Source organism: Octopus sinensis, linkage group LG14, assembly GCF_006345805.1.
Source record: "Octopus sinensis linkage group LG14, ASM634580v1, whole genome shotgun sequence".
In the NCBI taxonomy this organism is placed as follows: domain Eukaryota; kingdom Metazoa; phylum Mollusca; class Cephalopoda; order Octopoda; family Octopodidae; genus Octopus; species Octopus sinensis.
In genome coordinates, this window is record NC_043010.1 from 66,769,367 (window position 1) to 66,797,114 (window position 27,748).

General features: G+C 40.9%; 1 protein-coding gene across 2 annotated transcripts in view; it reads right to left on the reverse strand.

The window, feature by feature from the left end:
* Window positions 1-213: 213 nt before the first annotated feature.
* The window catches only part of LOC115219153 (RRP12-like protein), a 69,129-nt gene continuing 41,594 nt past the window's right edge, over window positions 214-27,748 (reverse strand). The window contains exons 17-34 of one of the 2 annotated variants that reach the window (XM_029789257.2): window positions 27,563-27,674; window positions 26,996-27,150; window positions 24,010-24,071; window positions 21,368-21,461; window positions 19,876-20,034; window positions 17,863-17,943; window positions 15,489-15,603; window positions 13,901-14,008; window positions 12,449-12,606; window positions 11,755-11,846; window positions 11,179-11,334; window positions 9,000-9,205; window positions 7,660-7,767; window positions 6,659-6,735; window positions 4,202-4,271; window positions 2,517-2,605; window positions 1,548-1,630; window positions 214-381 (exon numbers count right to left, since the gene is read on the reverse strand). In XM_029789257.2, coding sequence (XP_029645117.1) covers window positions 282-381; window positions 1,548-1,630; window positions 2,517-2,605; window positions 4,202-4,271; window positions 6,659-6,735; window positions 7,660-7,767; window positions 9,000-9,205; window positions 11,179-11,334; window positions 11,755-11,846; window positions 12,449-12,606; window positions 13,901-14,008; window positions 15,489-15,603; window positions 17,863-17,943; window positions 19,876-20,034; window positions 21,368-21,461; window positions 24,010-24,071; window positions 26,996-27,150; window positions 27,563-27,674 — 2,025 coding nt within the window. In that variant the 3' untranslated portion in view covers window positions 214-281. Of the gene's footprint in view, window positions 382-1,547; window positions 1,631-2,516; window positions 2,606-4,201; window positions 4,272-6,658; window positions 6,736-7,655; window positions 7,768-8,999; window positions 9,206-11,178; window positions 11,335-11,754; window positions 11,847-12,448; window positions 12,607-13,900; window positions 14,009-15,488; window positions 15,604-17,862; window positions 17,944-19,875; window positions 20,035-21,367; window positions 21,462-24,009; window positions 24,072-26,995; window positions 27,151-27,562; window positions 27,675-27,748 lie in introns of those variants that run through there. The other variant, XM_036509160.1, reaches the window with a different exon arrangement.

Sequence of the window (27,748 nt, forward strand, 5' to 3'; positions counted from 1 at the left end):
GCTTGTAAGGTCATTCTATTTCTCTCTATATTTCTGCAAGTGGACGCCTCCAGTGCCAAGATGTACTGTTGACATAAAAATGGTCAGCATCCAAAATAGTCATGACCAGTCAATTCCGACATGGAAGCAGAGATATAAGATTCTTGAGAGTTAGAAAAGAATTTTGAAAATCAAAGTGTCAGGGGAGTTTCAAGGTGAATATTAAACAAAAACAAACTGCAATAATAAGATTATATATTTATATATATATATTTGATTGTATACACAATCTCCAGTTTTGATCATTTGCGACCTTTTGACTTCAATTTTAAACCCTTTGTTGCTCCCTTCTTTGCACCATCCAACAAACCTTTGAACTTGCCCTTCACTTTAGAACGTTTTCTGCAAAAAGAGAAAAAAATAAAAGGAAACATAACAAAATGGAATAAAGAAGGTTTGATCTTCAATACACGATAACTCAATGCGTCTTCAAGCTAAATAATATAATTAACATAATATAAAAATCATGGAGACGATATCTTTTACTTTAGAAATATCTGATAATGTAAAATCATCACCATGTAACAGCCACTTTTTCCATACTTGCATGGGTCAGATGGAATCCACTGAGGCAGGATGCTCTTCCTGTTGCCAACCATCACCAGTTACCAGGCAACATAATATTTGCTCATGACCAGACATATTTTCATGGAAGATTGGACACAAACAATGCCACTTGTATGACAATGATGCTCATGTACACCCATGACATGATGTCAAGAGACATATTCGAGACAGGCTTCTTTCAGTTTCTGTGAATCTCATCTACTCAAAGCTTCGGTCGACCCAGGGCTATAGTTGAAGATACTTGGCCAAGGTGCCACAAAGTGGAACTGAATGCAAGACCAACATGGTTGGGAAGCAAGCTTCTCAACCACACAGCAAATGTTAACTAACAATTGTTTCCTCCATGGGTATGGAGGTTTAACCCTGCCACACAGTATTCCTGCTGTGGCAGGAATAGGTTAAACATAATCTCAGCAGGATTCCTTGTAAACTGGTAATGAACTACACACTTAGAAAAGACACAGTGTCGTGATGATGTTCATCCCGTTCTCAAAGCAGTTGGTACACTGAAGCAAAATGGTTCCAACCAGGGAGGATAATGGATTGGTAGATACATTGTGTCAGAATTAAAAAGAGTGCTTTGTTCAAGGCTTGAATAGTTTTGATGACAAGTCTGCTTAAAGAGGAACCACCTGAATGGTGTGTGAGAGAGAAACCAACAGAATAATGATGTTCGAAGGCGGCGAGCTGGCAGAACCGTTAGCACGCCGGGCGAAATGCGTAGCCGTATTTTGTCTGCCATTACGTTCTGAGTTCAAATTCCACCGAGGTCGACTTTGCCTTTCATCCCTTCGGGGTCGATAAATTAAATACCAGTTACGCACTGGGGTCGATCTAATCGACTTAATCCCCGTGTCTGTCCTTGTTTGCCCCCTCTATGTTTAGCCCCTTGTGGGCAATAAAGAAATAAGAATAATGATGTTGAGTAAGGGATCGTTTACCTTTTATTGAGGTCTGTGTGTTTGAGTTGGATGTAAGCATATGGGTCTGGCTTGCCTTGTCGCTTCACATCGCCTCCTGCCTTCTGTAAAATCAAATCATACAACCCATATAAATATAAGACCTAGAACAAATATGAATACAACAGACAAATACAAAAATCTAGGGCAATCACAACCTGAGCTTGACTAAAAGCCTCGAAGTTGTATCGATGAAATCTTTATGAAAGTCCATGGGATATGTGTACAAGAGAGAGAGAGAGAGAAATAGATAAGTATAGATATATATATATATATATATTTGGTGATAGCTAGCTGTTACATCAGTGCATAGGACATGATGTACCTTGTGATAGTCTTAGACATGAACCCTTGGCTACAAAGTGAACTTAGCCATTTGATAATTAGAGGTTGACACACAATGAAGTCTAACAGCTGTTACAACAGGTACAGTACAAGCAAAATAAAGTCTGTCAGTTAGATCCAGCAGCTGTTGCTATGGATATTGGTAGAAGTTCAACAAAGTCTATCAGCTGTTGCCATAGAAATGGCAGAGGTTCAATAAAACCCACCAGTTTTCTATGTTGCTGGCGATATCACACCTGATGAGGTTTTATTGTCTAACCCAGTGCTTTTCAAACTTTTTGCTGGAGCGGAACCCCAAGGAAACATTCCACTGGCTCGAGGAACCCCTGTGCAATAATTTTATAGTCTTATGCACACATATTTGCACAGGAGAATTAAAAATTACTGCTGATTTTAGCAGTTTTGTAACTTCTTGCGGAACCCCTGGACTGTACTGGCGGAACACTGGTTGAAAACCACTGGTCTAACCTGTCGATGTGTAAACCTAGATTTACACTAACTACCCCCTCCTGCCACCCTCTCTGTAAATGTACACCCTGACCCCATATACTCCACTTCCTATAAATACCCAGTAATAACAACAACAGCAAATCACAGACAACCTACCTTTGATTTGTATTCAGATCCAAGATTCACGACCGGCTCTTGTCTTTTGCTGGCTGATGCCTTCGGCCGATGAATACCATGGCCACCAGCTGGAAACATGCAAAAGAAGAAAGAGAAATGTTAACCATTTATTACAATACAGGGGAGACACACAAGAGCAAGCAATTTGCACACTTGGTTAGTATGCAACCAAGGAAATAACAGCATTAAAAAGATGCACAGGAGAAAGAAAGAAAGGTGAAAATTATGCTTAACTACAAACATATGTATGTTGGTGGTACGTAAAAAGCACCATTCAAGTGTGATTGTTACCAGCGTCGCCTTACTGGCACTTGTGCCGGTGACACGTGAAAAAACATTGAGTGAGGTCGTTGCCAGTGCTGCTGGACTGGCTCCTGTACAGGTGGCACATAAAAAACACCATTTGAGCATGGCCGTTGCCAGTACCTCCTGACAGGCCCTTGTGCCAAATGAAAAATATTAACATTCTCATATAACTGTTAAGAACATCACCACTGTTGTATTACGCATGCGTGGAAGTGACTCTCGGAGTGGTTGGCGTTAGGAAGGGCATCCAGCTGTAGAAACTCTGCCAGATCAAGATTGGAGCCTGGTGCAGCCATCTGGTTCGCCAGCCCTCAGTCAAACCATCCAACTCATGCTAGCATGGAAAACGGACGTTAAACGATGATGATGATGATCTTAAATAGGGCAGACAAGCTTATCTTTCATGCTTATTCCCAGTTTATCTAAATCCCACCGATTATGATGCACCATTGAAAACCTAGCTGGCTACATGAGATCACATTCTACTGTGTTATATATGACACTATATTACACTCACTTCTCTGTTCCTCCATTAGCTTTAGTATTTAAGCACATCCGTAATTTCATGTTGTATGTGTTTGCCAATAACATCAATGTAGTTAAAATGTGAAAGCTGTCAAAACATAACAACTGATATTGCTCCAGCATGGTAGCAACTACTGTCAAAGTCTACCTTGTGTTGAGCTGACTAAACTTCGCACTACACTGCTGCTCAACTCCCTTGTTGCTGCTTCAATGAATGAAGTTCCATCAGGACACAGCTGTAAACAACCATCACCCTAGGGTCACCTGTGTTGTAGGGATCAAAGCTGGAGACTGCCAATAGCATCCTCTACTGCAGCACTTTTTAAACTGTCGGTCCCGAGATAAATGAAATGGGTTGCGACAAAAAAGGAAAAGAAAAAAAAATGCAAGTGGGTGCAAAGTGCAGAATATAAACCAGCGTTTTTCAAACCGTGGGTCACGACAAAAAAATTTGAAAAATGCTGCTCTACCTGTCCCCATTGCCACTGGACTTAAGAGAAAGTGTGTCGGTGTCTTTGCTGAACAACCTGCATGATGAATATTATCATAACGGGCCTCGTTTGAGCAGACCCAGTCCCACTCTATTGTACTTCAAACATGTTTTGCTCTGCTGCAACAATTGCCATGAGCCTACTTGCAGTACTACACTGCACAGCAAACACACCACAATGTAACACTTCACCACATTACCAATTTTTATCGTACTGTCTCTTCTAGTAAGCTTGCTTGCCATGCTGCACTGGGGAATCATTTCTATGGCAAACATGACACAACACAATAAGCAATGAGTGAACGAAATGAAGAAGAAATCTTTACAATGTGTTCAGACTCACCGACATATTTGGATTCACTGTGTTCGGTATCATCTGCGCTAGGACGCTTCCGTTTCCTGCTCTGATCAGACTGGGAAGAAGAAGAATTGAAATAATCTAACATGAAATTGGGTTCAATTGAAACCTTGTTAAAACAACTTAATCTATTCAGTGCATTTGAAAAGAATGGACATAGTGAAAGTATTAAGACAGCAAATTTGGGAATTTCTTTGAGAGCAACAACAGATTTCTGAGTATAGTTGAGATGGTTAACCCTTTAGTGTTCAGATTACTCTGTTAAATGTAATATTTTTTTACTCAAATTGTTTTTAATTAATCATGCATTATCTTATAGCTTTGGGGTTTCAATGACGTGACTGTTTATTTTTAGAATGTCAATGTAGGTTAGGTGTGAGAGCCCTGATCTGGTCAGTTTGAACATAAAATAGGTAGAAAACTTCGGCTGGACATGGCCAGTTTAAACACTAAAGGGTTAAAATATAGCAAAGAAAGTGGAGAAAACCCAACAAGTCCACAAAGGCATAACAAAGAGTGTGCGCTGGCCAGGGCAGCCCTTGAGTTTGCCCACCATCCACCAACAGCTTCAAAACTATACTTCACCATAAAAGCGCTACCCAGGAGAGCCTGTTCTTTCACCTAGCTACACTGTCGCATGCCTCGAGTGTCACACTGCACCCATATGGATAATCATCCTGCATGCTAGAGTGTGCCAGCATGATACTCAGCTAAGAAAGAAGTACGGCATATAACTGAAACGACAGATCTGTAGACCACTTCTGGTTGTTTAGCTGACTAACTGTGGATATCAGAACCTGACTGGAAAGGGACACAACTACAACAACAACAAACCATCCTGCTCTTATCTTGCAACAAGCAAATATATACATGATGATGATGGCCATCCACTCGTGACCGAGGAAGACCATTGCCAACCTTCAGGAACATTGTGCGCTCTAGGACTAACTTATATTTTGCATTTGCGGCTCCGTTGGTGGCTAATGAGCCCTGCTCTTGAATTGCAGACCAAGCTTTCCCCATTCACTATATATGTAGGTATGTACATATATGAATGTATATATGCATATATTTATATTATATATATAATTTACTATATATTATGTATATATATATTATTTACTATATATTATGTATATATATATTATGTGTATATATATATATTATTTACTATATACTATGTATATATATATATTATTTACTATATATATGTATATATATATATATATATATATATATTATTTACTGTATATTATGTTATATATATATATATTATTTACTGTATATTATGTATATATATATATATATATTATGTATATATATATATATTATTTACTATATATTATGTATATATATATATATATTATTTACTATATATTATGTATATATATATATTATTTACTATATATATATATTATTTACTGTATATTATGTATATATATATATATTATTTACTATATATATATATATATTATTTACTGTATATTATGTATATATATATATATTATTTACTATATATATATATATATTATTTACTGTATATTATGTATTATATATATATATATATATATATATATACATACACACACAAGCTTCCATTCAGTTTCTGTCTACTAAATTCCACTCAAAAGGTAATGTTCAACTCACAACACCTCCCTCAATTCCCCAAAGTACAGAACAGTGAGATGGAAACTGAAACCACATGACTGCAAAAGGACCATCTTAACCACAAAACCATGAAGGTTAACAGACAGAATAGAACATGGATATAGTTTAGGCTCCCAACAGTTTAAGATAAAATTTTGCTGGGTTTCATAAAAATAAAGAGTAGTAACATACTGGACCCAATGGTATCAAGTCAATAAGCAAAAGCAGATACTGGGTTTTAATCCCATCAACAGGTTTGTGGTTCTTGTTTGAAACTATTTTACATTCAGACCAGCTGTACCTAGCCCAGATAACCTACTGGTTTTCTGTTCAAAGTGGCCAGATCCAGCCTCTCACACCTATTCAACAACGTCATTCTAAAAACAAACAATCACATCATTGAAATCTCAAAGCTATGATATGGGTTTTTTGACACTACTCTGTAAGGAGCAGAGGGCCAGTTTCCTGTTTTCTCTGTGTTTATATTCCTCCCCGGGACAAGACACTGATTACTCGTTTTTTGTCAGCTGAGTGGACTGGAGCAACATGAAATGGAAGTGTTTTGCTTAAGAATACAATGTACTGCCCAAACCTGGAATTGAAACCACAATCTTATGATCGTAAGCCCAACGCCCTAACCACTCAGCTATGTGTCTCCAGAATCTACGATATACTGTATGATTAATTCCAAAAAATGTGAATGCTAATGAGTTAATGAATTTATCTAAACTGGGCTAACGAAGATACAAAGGGTGATTAAGGCAGAAAACCATTCAACAAAGTTAATTAACATACCTTCATTTTAGATGCCATAGATTTAAGAACTTCTTCTGCACTATCTTCACCGTCACTGGAACCAGCATCTTTTTCATCTAGTAAATACAACGCGAGAAGAACAAAATTGAATGACATGGATATGTGTCTGTTTGTGTGTTGGAGGCTGGTATAACAGACAGTTCGGACGTCTACAAAGTAGATCCTTTGTAAATGTTATGGATGTTTCTGTTTCAAGGAATACCAGGAAGATGCTCTCTCACAAAGTCTCTAGTCATGTATAATCTGTGTCCGTGTTTTTTTTATTTTTCAACAATGTTAGGTGATTAAGGACTTCTTGACATCACACAATGGGCTTCCCACAGAGTATCTATCTACCAAATCCACTCACTGGGCATTGGTTGGCCTGTGGCTGTAGTAGAAGACACATGACCAAGGTGCCATGCAGTGGGACTGAACTCACAGCCACATGATATATATATATAAATAAACATGTACACACATACATACATCGTTTATATGTCTTGTATATAAAATATTTACAAGCCAAAGACAAATGTTATATATGATTATATACTCTTTTACTTGTTTCAGTCATTTGACTGCGGCCATGCTGGAGCACCGCCTTTAGTCGAGCAAATCGACCACGGGACTTATTCGTTGTAAGCCCAGTACTTATTCTATCGGTCTCTTTTACTGAACCGCTAAGTGACGGGGACAAACACACACACACACACAAACATATATACAACAGGCTTCTTTCAGTTTCCGTCTACCAAATCCACTCACAAGGCATTGGTCGGTCCGGGGCTATAGCAAAAGACACTTGGCCAAGATGCCACGCAGTGGGACTGAACCCGGAACCATGTGGTTGGTTAGCAAGCTACTTACCACACAGCCACTCCTGCGCCTATATATTTAGAAATCTTAACCACTTACATTACACACACACACAAACAGGGACACCAAATCCGAGTCCATTATAGATCCCACATATCCATCGCAACTGTAACCTTACTCACCATCATCGTCTTCTTGATTAATGAGCAATCGGCCATCAGGGGCAAGGTCAAATTTGGATGACGACCGGCTTGTCTGTTGAGATTTCCCAGGTTTGGAGGGTTTGGTCGCTGTTAAAAAAAAAAAAAAGAAAAAAAAAGTCAGTTATTGGGGAAAAAGAAAGAAAAAAGCTAAAACAAAAGAACATGAACATGGCCACCACCAGTTGATGCCGGAGTGTCTACTTTGTCAAACGTGCCTGTGTCTAAGTGGCTCTTATTGATGGGGGACATCAAGATGCAAACGACAGATTTATAACAGCAATGAACTGTGACTGTGCTGGGTGCTACCTTGAGGAATTTTCAGCCGAATAAATCAACCTCAGTATTTATCAGTTTCTTTTGCCGAACCACTAAGTTACGACAATACAAAAACACATATGTATGTGTGCTTACACACACACACACACACAGAGACTATGGGCTTCTTTCAGTTTCCACCTACCAAATTTACTCACAATGCTTTGATCGGCCTGAGGCTATAGTAGAAGACACTTGCCCAATGTGCCACGCAGCAGGAATGAGCTCAGAACCATGTGGTTGGGAAGCAAGTTTCTTACCACACAGCCACACCCCAAAGTAATTGTTTTTGACTTTGCTTCCTCATCAGATGAGGTAGATGATGAATGATGCTTTAGATAGCACAGAAGAAAGGGATGCTTCAACTAGCTCTATCTGGAAAAAGAGCACCGATTTTTTTTTACCATTTATACATTCATTTGACAACAACACGGGAGTCCGTGGTGTATGCAAAGGTAAGTGAATATTTTACAGCTCTTTCCAATAATGAGATTATAAATATTCAGTTTTTGTGACGATTTAAAATGAAAATAAGTACAACCCTTAAGAAAAAGGGACACTTTGCTCTTAGCCCATTTGTCACATGTGCTCATGCAACCCACTCGTTGTTTAAGGGTTGAAGGAGTGAAAGGGAGAAACGAGATCATCATCATCGTTTAACGTCCGTTTTCCATGCTAGCACGGAATGGACGGTTCAACTGGGGTCTGGGAAGCCAGGAGGTTGCACCAGGCTCCAATCTGATCTGGCAGTGTTTCTACAGCCGGATGCCATTCCTAACGCCAACCACTCCATGAGTGTAGTAGGTGCATTTTACGCACCACCGGCACAGGGGCCAGGGGAGGCTGGCAGCGGTTACGATCGGTTGGTACTTTTTATGTGCCACAGGCACAGGAGCCAGCCAAGGCGGCACTGGCATCGGCCACGTTCGGATGGTGATTTTTACGTGCCACCAGCACAATTGCCATGGGAGGCTGGCAGATGAAACCATAAAACCACAACATACTGCTTATGCTTCTTGCAGCACTGACGTCCATGAAATCCGTTATGTTATCGTCAGTGTTCTCCTTCAGCCATGCCGCACCAGATGCCGTCGTCGTCTCCTCTTTAGATTTGTCACCTTTCTTTTTCTTTTTCTTCTTCTTCTTCTTGCTACTGTTGTCATCGTCCTCTTCATTGTCGGAGTCAAAAGCGGTCAGAATGTCTTCGATGCTGAAAGAGATAAATGATAACAACAGATGTAACACATGAGACGGTGGAGCCCTAGATACACTACTACAACTGAAAATGAGATAGCATGTTTTTTTTTGTTTTTGCTTTTATTTGGTGAGCTTGAAGGAAGGGACAGTGCCCATGATATGTGAAAGCTTTCCAAACCCATCAAGCTTGCGGCCATTAATGTTGTATTCAAACTAATGCAAGTCAAAACCTGCAAGAAAGACTTGAGCAAAGATGAAATTCCAGAGGAGCCAAAGCCCTGGGGAGGAAAGACATCATCATCGTTTAACGTCCGCTTTCCACGCTAGCATGGGTTGGACAATTTGACTGAGGACTGGCGAACCAGGAGGCTGCACCAGGCTTCAATCTTGATCTGGCAGAGTTTCTACAGCTGGATGCCCTTCCTTTTCTACAGCTGGATGCCCTTCCTAACGTCAACCACTCTGAGAGTGTAGTGAATGCTTTTACGTGCCAGTAAGGCGATGCTGGTAACGATCACGCTCAAATGGTGTCTTTTACATGCCACTGGCATGGAGGCCAGATAGCCACTCTGGCAACAATCGACAGACTAGTTATAGTTATTAGTGCAGGGCCGGAGGTGAGGGTATACGACAAGGGTGATTAGAGGTAGAGAGATGAGTGGGTTGGGAGTGCCTAAATGAAGGAGGTAGCCACGTATCTCTTCTTCAGCAAGACGCTTCTAACATCTAATATACTCTAATCTTACATCACTTGACACAAAGCCACCTCCTTCAATATTGCAATCCCATGCAGTTGAAGGGGTTTGTCTGGCAAGTTACTTGAGAAAAGCACCCAGTTCACTCTGTAAAGTGGTTGGCATTAGGAAGGGTGTCCAGCCATAGAAACCACGCCAAAGCAGACATTGGAGCTCAAACATAGTTTTCTTATTTCTTTATTGCCTACAAGGGGCTAAACATAGAGGGGACAAACAAAGGGATTAAGTCGATTACATCGACCCCAGTGCGTAACTGGTACTTAATTTATCGACCCCGAAAGGATGAAAGGCAGAGTCGACCTTGACAGAATTTGAACTCAGAACCTAACAGCAGATGAAATACTGTTAAGCATTTCGCCCGGCGTGCAAACGTTTCTGCCAGATCGCCACCCTTTCTATATTAAGAATTTTAATAAGCATCGTCATATTGGTGAAGTTTTGATCCCAGCTAGCAGTAACATTTATTCCACTGGCAGTCAGGCTTTCAAAATGATCCGCTAAAACCCTTCATTTCTCTCCTCAACAGTTTAACTCCATATTTTCTATCAACCTTACTATTCATTCCACCTTTACACAAACAGATATAACTCCACTCAGACTACTACCATATATATATATATATATATATATATATATATATATATATATATATATACATATACACACACAAATTATATATATATATCTCCATAGCTCTCCTGTGTGACCCTTCTGTCCGGCATTCACCATAATAGATTGTTAGCCACTACACGTTCCGTATTTTCTCTCCTTGTTTCTTTCTGTGGAAGAGCGTAGGCTCGAAACGTAAAAGGCTTTTTCACTTCCCGAGCGTTATACTACACCATGTCTTCGCCTTGTTTTTTCGTGAATTCTCCCCCCTATATATATATATATATATATATATATATATATATATATATATATATATACATACATACATACATATATATATACATACATACATACATACACAGTCAATTCAAATAAACAAATAGTTTAAATAAATAAAAAAAAACCGAATGTGAGGACATGCACAAGAAGAGAAATAGCTTGACGCTTGGTGAAAGGAGAGTTTGCACACACACACACACACTCCAGCATACTCTAACCTGTCATCACCTGGCACAAAAGTCATAAGAATGTTACTATCAAACACATTTGACCCCATCCCTCTATACAAACACCCTCGCTCCAATCCCAATTCCACAAAACGAAACCCTGCCATGCCTACCTCTGAGCTGGAGCAGCCACGTCTTTCTCTTCTGTCTTATCATCCTCCACCTCGCCACTCTGTTCTTTCTTCTTCTTCTTGTTCTTCTTTAACTTCTGGATGTTTGTCAACACCTTCCGGATACTGTCCGATGAAAGGTCGTAGATCGCCTTGTACCTGGAATGAAATCATAAGCTGTTGTAATTATCTGAACTCACTACCTCCAGCACTCTAGTCTCATCAACCAGCTGAATCAACTAATGAATCAATTAGACAATTGTTTTTCGTTAATTATCTTGCAAAGGTGAGACCTTGTCCAAGCCTTTCGTATTCATGTGTTTTAAAACTAATAAAATTAGTTAAAAAAACAAAAAAGTCTGAAATGTTGTCACACAACCCAGAAACCATGAAGTAGAAAGTAGAATCTGTTGTTTTTTTTGTTCATTTAGGACAATGCTTCAAAAAGTGGAGCACAAACTCCTCCAGCAAGGTATGGGTTACTTAAATGCTGAAGGGTTAACAATAAGGTAGCTCATATGGTTCATATACATCCACACATCCAAAGATAGATATAATGGTAAGAACTAAGGAATTTACCCGAATCTGCGGATCAGTTTTGTATAAACCATTTTTGTCTTGAAGCGGAAGTGTTGCTTGGCTCCATCTTTCATCACTACCAAGGTGGACATCTACAGGAAACGAGAGAGAAAGATTGCTATAAAAATCATGTAAATAAAAATCACAGTAGGTTGTCTAAGTAGTCAAAACTGGAAGAAATACCTATCTCTTTATTACCCACAAGGGACAAAACACAGAGGGGACAAACAAGGACAGACATAGGTATTAAGTCTATTACATCGATCCCAGTGTGTAACTGGTACTTAATTTATCGACCCCGAAAGGATGAAAGGCAAAGTCGACCTCGGCGGAATTTGAACTCAGAACGTAAAGAGAGATGAAATACTGCTAAGCATTTCACCCGGTGTACTAATGTTTCTGCCAGCTTGCCGCCTCAAAACTAGAAGAAATACCACCAAGCACTTTTTCTGGCAAGCTAACAAATCTGCCGGCTTGCCACCATAACAACAACAGCAATCAGCTTATGTACCCTGGATAAGCAAAACGAACAATCAAAGGAATTTTCAATTGCAGACAAGACACATAATTCAAAGCATCACCTGTATCAAATCCATCGTTGCTCTGTAACAACTCCTGAAACACAACACAATTAACTTAATAACAAACACCTTAAAATCGACACAAAAAAAAAAAAGGCAGTAAAATCTCTCACTATTTTTTCCAGGTAAGGCCCCAGCTGCAAGTCAGAGAAACAGGTGAGTAACACCTGCAAATAGCTAAGTGTTGCCTTCACAATCTCGTGTGTCCTTGACATTAGCAGTACACAGCAATGCTCCACAAAGTTTTCTATGAGGTCTGGAGTCACATCATCTGAAAAGGTAATATTTACAGGTGTAAGTGTGCAATGTAAACTGACTGTGCAAGTGTGTGTGAGAAAGCAAGTGAACATGAGTATATATATGAAAATAAATACATGCTTGTATAAACCTTAGAGGGCACTTGTATACACACACACACACACACACACTCACTCATCACAGGACTGGATTAATAATAATCTTTTCTATTAGAGGCACAAGGCCAGAAAGTTTGAGGGAGGGGTAAGTTGATTACATTGACTCCCACCCCCCAGTACTTAATGGGTACTTACTTCATCGACCCTGAAAGGATGAAAGGTGAAGCTGACCTCGGCAGAATTTGACCCCCAGAACATAAGGATGGACAAAATTCTGCAAAGCATTTTGCCTGGCATGTTTACAATTCTTCCAGCTCACTGCTTTTGGATTAATAATAATAATAATCACAATCACCATCATCCTAGACTTAACATCTACTTATTCATGTTTGCATGGGTCAGATGGAATTTGTTGAGGCCGATTTTGTGTATAAGGAACTAAATCCACACAGACACATATGTAATAAGTTGACAGAGACGTTTGCCAGTGTGGTACTGGAGACAGGCAGTCAGAACCTACAGAAGGATGATATGGTTGCAGTGATGTGCATGGGGTTACATGTGGTGTCACATGGATGAATGGATGACCCATCTTACCACTGGAACATTCCAAACAGTCTTCACGACAGGAAGGAAAAAGCAGAATCGATGGCTTTCAGACAGCAGAAATTATCATACAGCTATGATAGAAACATTTATATCATGGCTATCATATCTTTACTCTGGACTACATTCTCCATCCAGTCCATGTCTTTCAGGATAGTTAAGTGTGATATGAAGGAGATCATGGCCATCATCATCATCATTGTCATCTTCATTCAATGTCCACTTCTCCATGCTTGCATGGGTTGGATGAAAATTGCCGAACCAGATTTTCTACACCTGGATGTCCTTCTGGTCAGCAGCCCTCACCTGTTTTCCTGTCAGGTAGTATTTCCACATGATCAAACATGTTTTGTTGGAAGACTGGAAATAAACGACCCCAGTTGCATGACAGTGTCACCCACCCACCCACTCACTCACGAACCATCATGTGACATAAGGACAAGAAGACAATAACACAAACACATGATGGGTCTCTTAGAGTTTTTGACTCCCAAAATCCACTCACAAGCGACTGCTATTTCTAGCAGGGTTGTCTTCAGGCTAAACATTAACAACAAGAACATACTATTTTACTCCCCCCCATTCTTGTCTCCTAGTACTTACCTTTGAAATCAAAAATGACGCAGGATAAGGACTGCAGGGAGGCACAGATAAAAACTGGAGTTCCACCGAGACCAGCAAATAATAGATGGAAATATTGTGTCAGGATGGCTGAAGATAGAGATTAAACCGATTAAAATTACCAAAGACAAATCAAGACAAATGAGAGTTCAAATGTATATAATTAATGAAGACAGACCCAAAAGTAATAGTGTTGAAACGTGGCTATCAACATCTCCCACCATGTTACTAAAGAAGTATGACATTCTTCAGAAGCATTCTGTAATCACTGTTTTGATACCCATTTTTCCATGCTTGTTGAGGCAGGCATATATATATATATATATATATATATATGTGGAGGCGCAATGGCCCAGTGGTTAGAGCAGTGGACTCGCGGTCATAGGATCGCGGTTTCGATTCCCAGACCGAGTGAGTGTTTATTGAGCGAAAACACCTAAAACTCCACGAGGCTCCGGCAGGGGATGGTGGTGAACCCTGCTGTACTATTTCACCACAACTTTCTCTCTGTTTCTGTTGTACCTGTATTTCAAGGGGCCGGCCTTATCACACTGAATCTCCTCGAGAACTACGTTAAGGGTACACGTGTCTGTGGGGTGCTCAGCCACTTGCACGTTAATTCCACGAGCAGGCTGTTCCATTGATCGTATCAGCTGGGACCCTCATCGTCATAACCGACGGAGTGCTCCTACTATATATATATATATATATAGTAGCAGTATTGCCCGGCGTTGCTCGGGTTTGTTTCCACCCTTTAGAATTGGAATTTTTGAAAAGTAAAAATTTTGCATTATGCAACTTATTTTCTTTAAGTGAACATTTTTCTGGTTGAAATACACCGAAAAATGGCATTAGAGCAGTCAAAAAATTGTAAAAAAAATAGTGATTTTCATAGAAAAAAAAAAGCACCTTTTTGATGTAAATAATTTTTGGTGTTAACATGGTACAATTTGAATTTTTTCTTCTACGGAAGGAAGAGCAAGCCTTCTTCTATCATACTCTCAATTTTGGTCAACTTGTGCTGCAGGGTCTCGGAGGAGATAGTGTTAGTTGAAGGTTACCAAACCTGCCATACACAGACAACTTCAGCTTTATATATAGATATATATGTCTGGTAACAGGACTCTGCACCATGCCACACAAACAGGAGAAGCCAGTCATGGTTGTCAGACAATTCCTCCAACCTCCTTGATTATTGTGTGTGGGCACAGTTGAGTGAGAGACCAACAAAATCCCTTGTAACACCAAAGATGAACTGAAGGCAAGGATTATGGCAATATTGACCAACTTAAACAAGGAGACCGTCTAGAAGAGTTGCAGGAGATTCCAAAGTCATCTGGAGGCTGTGGTTGAAGCCAACGGCGATTTTATTGAATAAATTTACTCTTTAGTATTTCGAAATATTTTTATGTAATTTTGGTAAATATATCTGTTAAATTGAGATGTCAGTGATATTTTCATTTTTGCGTAATTTAGATGACAATTTGTTCACCGCACCCTGTATATAAATCACCACACAGCAGTAAAGCAGCACAGTAGTACTAAGGGTACAAACAGTACAGTCACTTACTTGATTGTTCAGCATCTTTATCAGCACATCGGATCATTGTAGAAGCCAATTCTGTCAAGAGAGTGTAAGCAGCACGCCTGGCTCGGGATCCCGTTTCACGTGTACAGAGAATGGCCTGCAGAAGACAAACAACGGTAGAGAAGAATTAGAGAGCTATTAACCACCCTTTAGCATTCAGATTATTCTGTCAAATGTAATGCTTATTTAATTACGTTATTTGGAATTAATCATGCATTGTCTTGTAGCTTTGAGATTTCGATGAGGTAACTTAATATCTAAGAATGATATTGTAGGGTAGGTGTAAGAGGCCAGATGTGGCCAGTTTGAACATAAAATATGTAGAACATTTGGGCCTTATATGGAAGGTTTAAATGCTAAAGAGTTAAACAGAATGGAGTGTCAATGGTGTAATGGTGCTGGCTACTGGACATAGATAACCACAAAGTGCATCCCTTGTTGAAGTGCAATGGCCTGAGTGCCTGGGCCTCTCATGCTGGACAGGTCAAAGAATAGAGGCCAGACTAATATGGATCACCTCTTCCCAGAAGTAAAAATGGGTTTGCATAGAGCTGACAGCTATCATCATTGTTTAACGTCTGTTTTCCATGCTGGCACAAGTTGGACGGTTTGACTGAGGTCTGGAAAGCCAGCAGCTGCACAGGGCTCCAATCTGATCTGGCAATGTTTCCACAGCTGGATGCCCTTCCTAACACCAACCACTCCAAAAGTGTAGTGGGTGCAATTTACATGCCACCGGCATGGGAGCCAATCAAGCAGACCTGGCATTGACCACACTTAGATGATGCTTTTTACATGCCACCGGCATGGGAGCCAGACAGGGGGCATTGGCCACAGCTAAGATTTTGGTTTTACTTGACTCAATAGGTCTTCTCAAGAATATCATATCACCTGATGCGTCAAGGGTACTTTATAATGGGCTGGACATGCAACACTGACATCAGCCATGGCTGTGATCTCACATTAGTTGCAGGGCCTTCTAAATAACAGCACATCTCCAAAGGTTTTGGTCTCCTGTATATACTTAAGAAAAAATCAAAGCTATTGAAGCATCAATGAGAATTCAAAGCCAACAAGACCTGAGAGAGGAGGGTCTATCTACCCTGAGCCAAAGACTGGAGAAAAGTGGCCAATGGCTTATACTCCATAGGGAGTGAACAGCTTAAAGAAGTGGGACATAATCGTAGGTCACTACTATGTTCCATTTATTAAGCTACAGAATAGTGATTGTATCACTGATGCACACACACACACACACACACACATATATATATATATATATATATATATATATATATATATATATATATATATATATATGAATATAATAAATCACTGAATACAGCAGAACACACAAGGTAATACACATGGGTAAACAGTAACTCATCATGGTTTAATTCCATGCCATTCAAGGCTCCATTCAACTCCATTATAGGAACCGAAGAATATGAAAACAAAATTCCTGCAGAAATAAAGGCTTTCAATGAACAAGGTGCAATATGGTGTCCAATCAAAAATAGTAATTTATTTGATATGTCAATTTATCCGAAAGACTCACTGAGCAAATGTTTACTTACACAAATACCAATAAACGTAAGCAGTGCTCCACTGATAGTAGTTGATCACTAGTGATAGTGATACATGGCACATGTATGTGCAGATACATGTTTGTGTGTGTGTGTGATCATCATCATCCAACTTTTGTTTCCCATGCTGGCATGGGTGTTGTGTTAATAAATACAGCTGTGTATTACATATTTCTTTACTACCCACAAGGGGCTAAACACAGAGGGGACATAGGACACACAAAGGGATTAAGTCGATTACATCGACCCCAGAGTGTAACTGGTACTTAATTTATCGCTCCCGAAAGGATGAAAGGCAAAGTCGACCTCGGCGGAATTTGAACTCAGAACGTAGCGGCAGGCGAAATACCGCTAAGCATTTTGCCCGGAGTGCTAACGCTTCTGCCAGCTCACCGCCTTAACCGCTGTATATTACAGCCACCTAATCCTACACATATATAACATCAGCATAGCACATGTAGAGGCCTAAAATATAGTCTTCCCACAACAGTCTACTTTATATGTGTGAGCATGTGTGTATTTATTTTACATTCAATTTGGTGAATATCATTGGGCCAAACAGTGGTCCTTTGAATTTCTGATGTCGAGTAATAAGGGATTATCTGTGAAACACGAGCAGAATAAATAGCAGAGAGGACATTATTTGAATTCTTTTTTTTTGCCTTTCATACCTACGCACACATGCTATATCTCTCTCTCTCTCTGTCTATATAGCATTTACTCACTAAGACACAAAACTCTGGATATACAAAGACAAGTGTTTTTCTTACCTCAGGGATGATTGATTGGATAAAATCCATCTCACTTTTTTCCAACTTTTTCACCACATGGAGCAGACATCGCAAACGTGGCTGACGAAATGAAAAGTGAAAATATATATGATATGATATAATTACATAATGTGCATGTCTGTATACATGCATGTTTCTATGAAGTATATATATATGTGTATGTGTATATATATGTATGTATGTGTGTATATATATATATATATATATATATATATATATAATTACTGGAAGTGAAATCCAACCACGTTTTGAAAGACACAACTATTTTTACAGACATCAAAAGACTAAGGCTGTCTGTTGTTATTGAAGGAGTAGCAGAACTGATTATCATTATATATATATATATATATATATATATATATATATATATATATAAAGCTAAACAGTGAGCTGACCTAAGAGGCAATGGAAACTGCTGAAACTGATGTCAGTCTTAAGAATTCTCAGTTGGCACTTTTCAGACAATTATGGTTCTGTTAGTGTATATGTTTTCATTCATTGCATTAACTACAGCATTAGAGCAATTTAGCTCTTATTTCTAGCAACGTAGGTGTTTCTTAACACCTTAGTCACAATTCTCTTTTTTGGTGAAACATTGCAGCCTGCTGTTTACATTAATTTTGTATATAACATTTTCATTATGCCCACAGGCATATGGCATAGTGGTTAAGAGCGCAGGCTACTAGCCCCAAGATTCCGAGCTTGATTCCAGGCAGTGACCTGAATAATAATAACATCGAAAAATACCTTAGGAATGAGAACTCTGGTTCGAAATTTCCTCAAGACACCTGATGAAGGCTGGAGGGTATATCAGCCGAAATGTTGTGTTAACAACAAATAAGATGAAGACAAATATCCGTCAATTGTAAACATTTTCATTGTGTTAACATTCACTTTTCCATGATGGCCAATTTGAGCATAAAACCTGTAGAATATTTGGGCCACATATGGTTGCTTTAAGGGGTGTAATATAGCTAGCTATTGGACATAGTTCACTAAGAGGTTCAGTTCCTGTTGCAGTGTGGTAGCTTGTATGTCTCAATGGCCCTGAGAGCTAGGTCAGTCGAGTGCAAGCTCCTGGTATAGTTTCCCTTGCTGGAAAGGTCAAAGGATAGAGACCAGGCTAAAACAGATTAACACCTCCCAGAGGTATATAGTAGTTTTGTGCAGCCAGATGCCCTTGCTGTTGCCGACCCTCATTTGTCTCCAAGCAAGGTAATATTTCCTCATGCCCAGACACGTTTTTCACGGAAGACTTAATATCACTTGTTTACAAACATTACACAATATGTAGCTAGACAAGGGTACACACCAATGCACATACATATATGAAACTTTCTGTCTACCAAATTCACCCACAAGGCTTTAGTCAACCTGGGACTATAGGAGAAGTCACTTTCCTAAGGTGCCTAACAGTGGGACTGAACCCAAGACCACATGGTTGGGAAGCAAGCTTCTTAACCACCCAGCCATGGAATGAAGTAACCATATAGTAACTGGGTCCATGATCAGGTTTCAATACCAATTTGAAGTTGTTTCAGGCTGCTTATGTTACCAATGGTCTTGTCAAAGGTGATACAACACAGACACTCCAACATTAGATTTAGTTCACCCCAAAATACAAGGACCACAATCAGCAACATAGCCTTGCCCAATATTAAACCTCCGGTTACCAACCTGCTTTCAAACTGCTCTTAGTTGTATGCTAACCAGCTCAAAGCTCACCAGTAAATCTCTGATAGATTTATCAAAGAACCCTTATTAGGATGTGTTCCCATCACAACATTTTAAGATATTAATGTAATTAATATATTAAAACACACCAAAGTTCTGGTTGGTTTACAAAATCTGTCTAATTTCAGTGTTATTTTAAAATTTAATTGGAATGCTTAGTACACAAAGAAGGTGAGTCTTTGTTAAAAAATATAACAGAAAATCAAAAAGCTGATGATCTAAGAAGAGAGGAAATAAAACCAAATGAGAAACACTTACTCCTTTTGAGGATAAAGCTGAGGTGGAGAGAGAAGTGACCAGCAATTCCTTGATGGGGGTCAATTCTTGATTCACAAACTGCACAGAAGCTTCGGAAGGGTTTCCAAAGATCTCCTCCAAGAGACGATAGCATTTCTTCTGGAGGCTATGATAGGAGGACTGAAAAAAATGAAATACACACACAAAATGAATATAACACACACATAAATAAATATATAAACAGATGCACTATGTTAATAATATATATACACATGCACACATGTGCATTATGTTTATTACACACACATATAATATATACATACACTGCTTATTATATATACACAATAAATCTTTAGTTAAATATATTCTATGAGAATATTATATACATCACCGGATACCTAGACCCGGCCATCCTCAAAAAATCTGGGAAAACCAGACTTTCGGCTGATTGGGTCCAAAGGGTCAAAACAGCTTTTGACCCCTCCCAATCAGCCGCAGGCAACATTTTTACATTGAGCAGCTTGGTACTGCTACCACCCAGACCCTGGCGGATAGAGTCCTCTATCCACTCGAGTTCAATTCCGGGTGGCAAACCGCAGACCCAAGCCCTCGTCAACTTCTTTCCACAATAAGTGGGGAGGAACATAATTTCATTGCCCTCCAGGGGCCGGCTTGCAAATTCACAAGCTTCTTGGAGGGAGTCAAATAGCAACCAGACCGTTGCATATTTGACTCCGCGTGAAATAAATTTAATGGCTGGCGTGTATTCTGCCAGCTCTTTCAGAATTGTGGCTTTCAGGAAGACGGTTATGGTATCGAGCGACTTTGAATAAATCCTCAATACCACCGTCTTCCTTTCGAACTCTTTGAGCCATGTCTTGGGAGGTGTCAATCCCCACACTAATAATTCGTTTGCCATTTCAACACAAAGTCCAAATAAAGTTCACAACAGATTTTAAAATAAAGAAAGATACACAAAAAAGAAAGAAAGACTCAATAGAAGGGAAGAAAAAATAAAAATAACAGTTCAATAAAGTTTTTGTTTTAAACTAAGATAGATATGAAGAAGAGTTCAAATGATGGCAATGGTTTCATAGATATTTCAAAATTATGATGCTAGGTGTTTCCATTATTTTGTCCAACCCCTGTGTGTGTGTATGTATGTGTGTATGTATATATATATATATATATATATATATATATATATATATATATACATACACACACACACAGGGGTTGGACAAAATATATATATATATACAAATTCATTAATAAGGCATTGGTTTGACCAGTGTTATAGTAGAAGGAACTTGCCCAAGAAGCCAAGTGCCCTGCAATGGGAATGAACCTATTATCCCTAATTTAGTCTCAGATACATTGAATGAATCTGGTTAAAAAAAACAGAACAGGACAGAAAAGGCTGATCCAAACTGGAACACCTTGATCATAGCAGCTGTGCTTGATCAAAGCTGACCTGGGGCTAAATAACAACAACTGTGACAAATCTGCTCACCTTTAAGTTTGATGATGCCAACTGGAAGAGAGACTTCACCTGGTCATTGTTTGCTGATGATGCCATTAAGATGCAGAGATCAAGCAGGATACACCTGAAGGGACAAAACGAAAAAAAAAAAAAGTCTCAAATAGGTTGACACTTTCAAAAGCAATGAAGGATTCATTGTCATCATTTTTTAAAAATTAAAAATACCATGTTACATATATTTTATTTTTTATGTTTGGGATGGACTCGACTAGTTTGTGTGTTTTACATACATTTTTCAATGGTAGCATGGGTTAGATCAGTGGTTCTCAATCATTTTTTATGTATGGACCCCTTTGATTACTATCCTATACTGGTGCCCCCCCCCCCATAGCTATTCAATGTTTAAAAAACTAGTCATAGATACTTCTTTCGAAATTACCATTTAGGTTTTCACACATTCATTTGCATACATTAGCAAGAAGCACGTTGAACTATGTTAACCCTTTCGTTATCAACCCGGCTGAAACCAGTTCTGGCTCTGAGTACAAATGTCTTGTTTTCATAAGTTTTGAATTAAAATCTTCCACCAAATCTTAGTCACAAGTTATGTTCCTAACACGAGCTGAATGATAACTAAGTTACTTTACTAAATTCTTTATTATATTTAAAGTAATTGAAAGAAACGCAGAGCATCTCAACAGAAATATGGTAACAAAAGGGTTAAAATATATAATAGAGAAATAATTCTTAACCCTTTTGATACCAACCTGGCTGAAACCGGATCTGGCTCTCAGTACAAATGTCTTGTTTTCATAAGTTTTGAATTAAAATCTTCCACCAAACCTTAGTCACAATTTATGTTCCTAACACTAGCTGAATGATAACCAAGTTATTTTACTAAATTCTTTGTATTTAAACAGACACATGGTAACAAAAGGGTTAATCATTAGAGAAAGAGACCCAGCTGTTTCTTGCAATAAATCCATCTAAAATAAAACACTGTTGATCCCCAAATTACTATTTTGTTTGACAAGACCCCCCCCCGCTTCCATCAATTTTATATGGAGTCCCAGGGGCTCCACATGGATCCTGGTTGAGAACCCCTGGATTAGATGAATACATATTGTTCAGGCATTGCTTTGCAGCCGTATACCCATCATCATTTAACATCCACTGGCGCCCGTGCCGGTGGCACGTAAAAAGCACCATCCGATCGTGGCCGTTTGCCAGCCCTGTCTGGCACCTGTGCAGGTGGCACGTAAAAAGCACCATCCGATCGTGGCCGTTTGCCAGCCTCGTCTGGCACCTGTGCAGGTGGCACGTAAAAAGCACCATCCGATCGTGGCCGTTTGCCAGCCTCGTCTGGCACCTGTGCAGGTGGCATGTAAAAAGCACCATCCGATCGTGGCCGTTTGCCAGCCTCGTCTGGCCCCTGTGCTGGTGGCACGTAAAAAGCACCATCCGATCGTGGCCGTTTGCCAGCCTCGTCTGGCACCTGTGCAGGTGGCACGTAAAAAGCACCATCCGATCGTGGCCGTTTGCCAGCCCTGTCTGGCGGCATGTAAAAAGCACCATCCGATCGTGGCCGTTTGCCAGCCTCGTCTGGCACCTGTGCAGGTGGCACGTAAAAAGCACCCACTACACTCTCGGAGTGGTTGGCGTTAGGAAGGGCATCCAGCTGTAGAAACACTGCCAGATTTGACTGGGCCTGATGAAGCCTTCTGGCTTCCCAGACCCCAGTTGAACCGTCCAACCCATGCTAGCATGGAAAGCGGATGTTAAACAATGATGATGATGATGATTTTCCATGGGCCAGAAGGAATTTGTTGAGGCAGATTCCCTACGACTGGATGCCCTTCCTGTCACCAACCTTCACCCGTTTCCAAACAAAGTTATATTCCCTGTGGCCGGACATATTTACCACGGAAGATTGTAAACAAACTCCCTTGTACGATGATGACAATGGCCATGTTATAATCATCACAAGATGTCTAGTCAAGGGTACACACAAAACATGCACACACATACACAACAGGCTTCTTTCAGTTTCCACATACCAAATCCACTTACAAGGATTTGGTTGGTCCAGGGCTAGAGTAGAATACACATGTCTAAGACTGAACCCAAGACTAAATGGTTAGGAAGCAAGGTTCATAACCACACAGCCATGCCTGCATCTTGTTGTTGCTAATCCTTACCCACTTCTCAAGTGATGGAGATTTCATTCCAGTTGTGTCTGAAATCAAAGAGCTACCAGACAATTGGTTGACGAGGGAAATATAAAGAAACAAACTGCCCATAGCTCAGGGATTTTTCAAGCCAGCACAGAATGAAAACATTCACACAAACATATACACACAGCGGCGAGCTGGCAGAAACGTTAGCGCACCAGGCGAAATGCTTAGCAGTATTTCGTCTGCTGTTAAACGCTGAGTTCAAATTCCGCCGAGGTCGACTTTGCCTTTCATCCTTTCGGGGTCGATAAATAAAGTACCAGTTATGCACTGGGGTTGATGCAATCGACAATCTCTTTGTCTGTCCTTGTTTGTCCCCTCTATGTTTAGCTCCTTGTGGGCAATAAAGAAATGCATATACATACATATTCACACACACACACACACAGGATAAAATTTTTTCAGTTTGTGAGAAACTGAAGGAGAAAATAAAGCTACCTTTGGACATCATTTTTTTCTTCAATCTGTTTCATGGATGTGTCGATATATTGTTGAAGAAGCTGTAAAAGAAATGGGAAATGATAAATTAAACAAAGTAATTCTGATAAAAGAAAAACAAAAAACTGCAGAAACTCATGATGATGAATCTACATCATGATATATATATATATGTGTGTGTATATATATATATATTTGCATGTGTGTGTGTGTACCCTTTGTTGACATTATGTGAAGGTTTTAAATGAACAGAGAGAGAGTTAGTTTAGATGAGATGCAGTTTGGTTTCGTGCCAGGGAAAAGTACCACTGATGCTATATTCCTGGTAAGGCAGCTGCAGGAGAAATACCTAGCCAAAGATAAGGCCCTGTACCTGGCTTTTGTTGACATGGAGAAAGCCTTCGACAGGGTCCCCCGATCCCTCATATGGTGGTCAATGAGGAAACTAGGAATAGAAGAATGGTTAGTGAGAGCTGTGCAAGCCATGTACAGGGACGCTGCTAGTAAGGTGAGGGTTGGAAATGAGTGCAGTGAAGAATTCCGGGTAGAGGTAGGGGTCCACCAAGGCTCAGTCCTCAGCCCCCTCCTATTTATCATAGTCCTCCAGGCAATAACGGAGGAATTCAAGACAGGATGCCCCTGGGAGCTCCTCTATGCTGATGACCTTGCTCTAATTGCTGAGTCATTATCAGAACTGGAGAAGAAGTTTCAGGTGTGGAAGCATGGTTTAGAATCGAAGGGCCTTAGAGTCAACCTAGCTAAAATCAAAGTCGTAATAAGTAGGAAGGTAGACAAATCACAAACGCCTTCAGGTAGATGGCCCTGCTCGATCTGTAGAAAAGGTGTAGGTAGAAACTCTATAAGATGCACCAAGTGTAAGCTATGGACACATAAGAGGTGCAGCAATGTCATAGGAAGGCTAACTAGGAAGATGGTTTTTGTATGTGGCAGATGCTCGGGAGCATTAACCTCTGAAAATCTGCAGAAAACAACTTCCGTCACTTTCCAGGGGGAAAAACTAGAAGTAGTTGATAGCTTCCGTTATCTTGGTGACCAAGTCAGTAGTGGGGGTGGGTGTGCTGAAAGTGTAACGGCTAGAGTAAGAATAGCCTGGGCAAAGTTTAGGGAGCTCTTACCTCTGTTGGTGACTAAAGGCCTCTCGCTCAGAGTAAAAGGCAGACTGTATGATGCATGTGTACGAACAGCCATGCTACATGGCAGTGAAACATGGGCCGTGACTGCTGAGGACATGCGTAAGCTCGTGAGAAATGAAGCTAGTATGCTCCGTTGGATGTGTAATGTCAGTGTTCATAGTCGACAGAGTGTAAGTACCTTGAGAGAAAAGTTGGACCTAAGAGGAATCAGATGTTGTGTGCAAGAGAGACGATTGCGCTGGTATGGTCATGTGGTGAGAATGGATGAAGATAGGTGTGTGAAAAAGTGCCACACCCTGGCAGTTGAGGGGACCTGTGGAAGAGGTAGACCCAGGAAAACCTGGGTCGAGGTGGTGAAGCACGACCTTCGAACTCTAGGTCTCACCAAGGAAATGACCAGAGACCGAGACCTATGGAAGTATGCTGTGCGTGAGAAGACCCGGCAAGACCAGTGAGAACAATCAAAATCAAATCATATATCAGAAAGCAGGGGTTAAGTGACCCATCTGTTCGTGTCCGCTGTCAGCCTCGTCTGGCACCCGTGCCGGTGATACGTAAAAGCACCATTCGCTCATGGCCGTTTGCCAGCTCTGCCTGGCCCCGTGTCGGTGGCACATAAAAGCACCATCCGTTCGTGTTCGTTGCCAGCCTCGCCTGGCCCCGTGCCGGTGACACGTAAAAGCACCGTCCGTTCGTGGCCGTTGGCCAGCTCTGTCTGGCCCCGTGTCGGTGGCACGTAAAAGCACCATCCGTTCGTGGCCGTTTGCCAGCTCTGTCTGGCCCCGTGTCGGTGGCACGTAAAAGCACCATCCGTCCGTGTCCGTTGCCAGCCTCGGCTGGCCCCCGTGCCGGTGACACGTAAAAGCACCGTCCGCTCATGGCCGTTTGCCAGCTCTGTCTGGCAACCGTGTCGGTGGCACGTAAAAGCACCATCTGTTCGCGTCCGTTGCCAGCCTCGGCTGACCCCCGTGCCGGTGACACATAAAAGCACCATCCGTTCGTGGCCGTTTGCCAGCTCTGTCTGGCTTCGTGTCGGTGGCACGTAAAAGCACCATCCGTCCGTGTCCGTTGCCAGCCTCGGCTGGCCCCTGTGCCGGTGACACGTAAAAGCACCGTCCGCTCGTGGCCGTTTGCCAGCTCTGTCTAACTGTGTCGGTGGCACGTAAAAGCACCATCCGTTCGCGTCCGTTGCCAGCCTTGGCTGGCCCCTGTGCCGGTGACACGTAAAAGCACCGTCCGTTCGTGGCCGGTTGCCAGCTCTGTCTGGCCCCGTGTCGGTGGCACGTAAAAGCACCATCCGTTCGTGTCCGTTGCCAGCATCGCCTGGCCCCGTGCCGGTGACACGTAAAAGCACCATCCGTTCGTGGCCGTTCGCCAGCTCTGTCTGGCACCTGTGCAGGTGGCACGTAAAAAACACCCACTACACTCGCGGAGTGGTTGGCGTTAGGAAGGGCATCCAGCCGTAGAAACACTGCCAGATCTGACTGGGCCTGACGAAGCCTTCCAGCTTCACAGACCCCAGTTGACCCGTCCAACCCATGCTAGCATGGAAAACGGACGCTAAACGATGATGATGATGATGATGATGATGATCCCCATCATACAAGTGATGTTGCTTGTTTCTAGTCTTCTGTGAAAACATGGGGGAAAGGTTATTTTGCTTGAGAACAGGTGTAGGTTGGTGACAGGAAGAGCATCAAGATGTTGCAGATCCGTTTCAACAAATTGTGTCTGACCCTCCGACCCATGTGGGGGGCATGTGAAAGTGGATGTTAAATGATGACAAAGCGAAATCGGCTTCATAACAAGCCCCATTAAAAGATCAAACCTACCTGAGTTGGGGTAATCCGAATGTAGGCTCTGGCGGTCTCAAAGATGGTCAAACGCAATGGGTCTTTGCTATCGTCGGCAGAGAACTGGGTGTAGAGATTAAACAAGATGGGGAGGAAGTTCTTGGCAAAGTGAGCCAGTTCATTACGGTTTTCCTCTGGAAACAAGAATGCATTGAATATAAATTATGTAAATTGAGAGAGAGAGAGAGAGAAAGAAAGAACTAATTGTAGGGATGGAAGTGTGGTAAAGAACCTTGCTTTGCAACCGCATGGTCTCAGGTTCAGTTCCACTGTGTGGCACCTTAGGGATCTTCAGCTAAAGCCAATGTTTTGTGAGCGAATTTGGTAGATGGAAACTGTGGGTGATTTTATTTGTCCCCAACTCCCCATTTGACAACTGGTGTTGGTTTGTTTATGCCCCTGTAATTTAGCAGTTCGGCAATAGTCTGAGAGAATAAGCACCTGACTTAAGTAGTGGGGTTAATTTTTTTCGACGAAACCCCACCAAGGTGGCACTCCAGCCACTGACTGAAGCAATATAAAATATAAAAGACAACATCTACTTACCGTTCTCAAGGTTGGTGTAGATCAGCTTACGCAAGGAAGAGAGTACAGGTGTCCGCAGTTGAGGCCTATCGTTTACAACACTGCCAAGAGAACGGGCAATATTTCTAAAGGACTGAAACAACAGAAAAAAAATTGATGGCCATAAATGGAGGGACACGTAACAGGCTTTACAGAACATTCTATTTA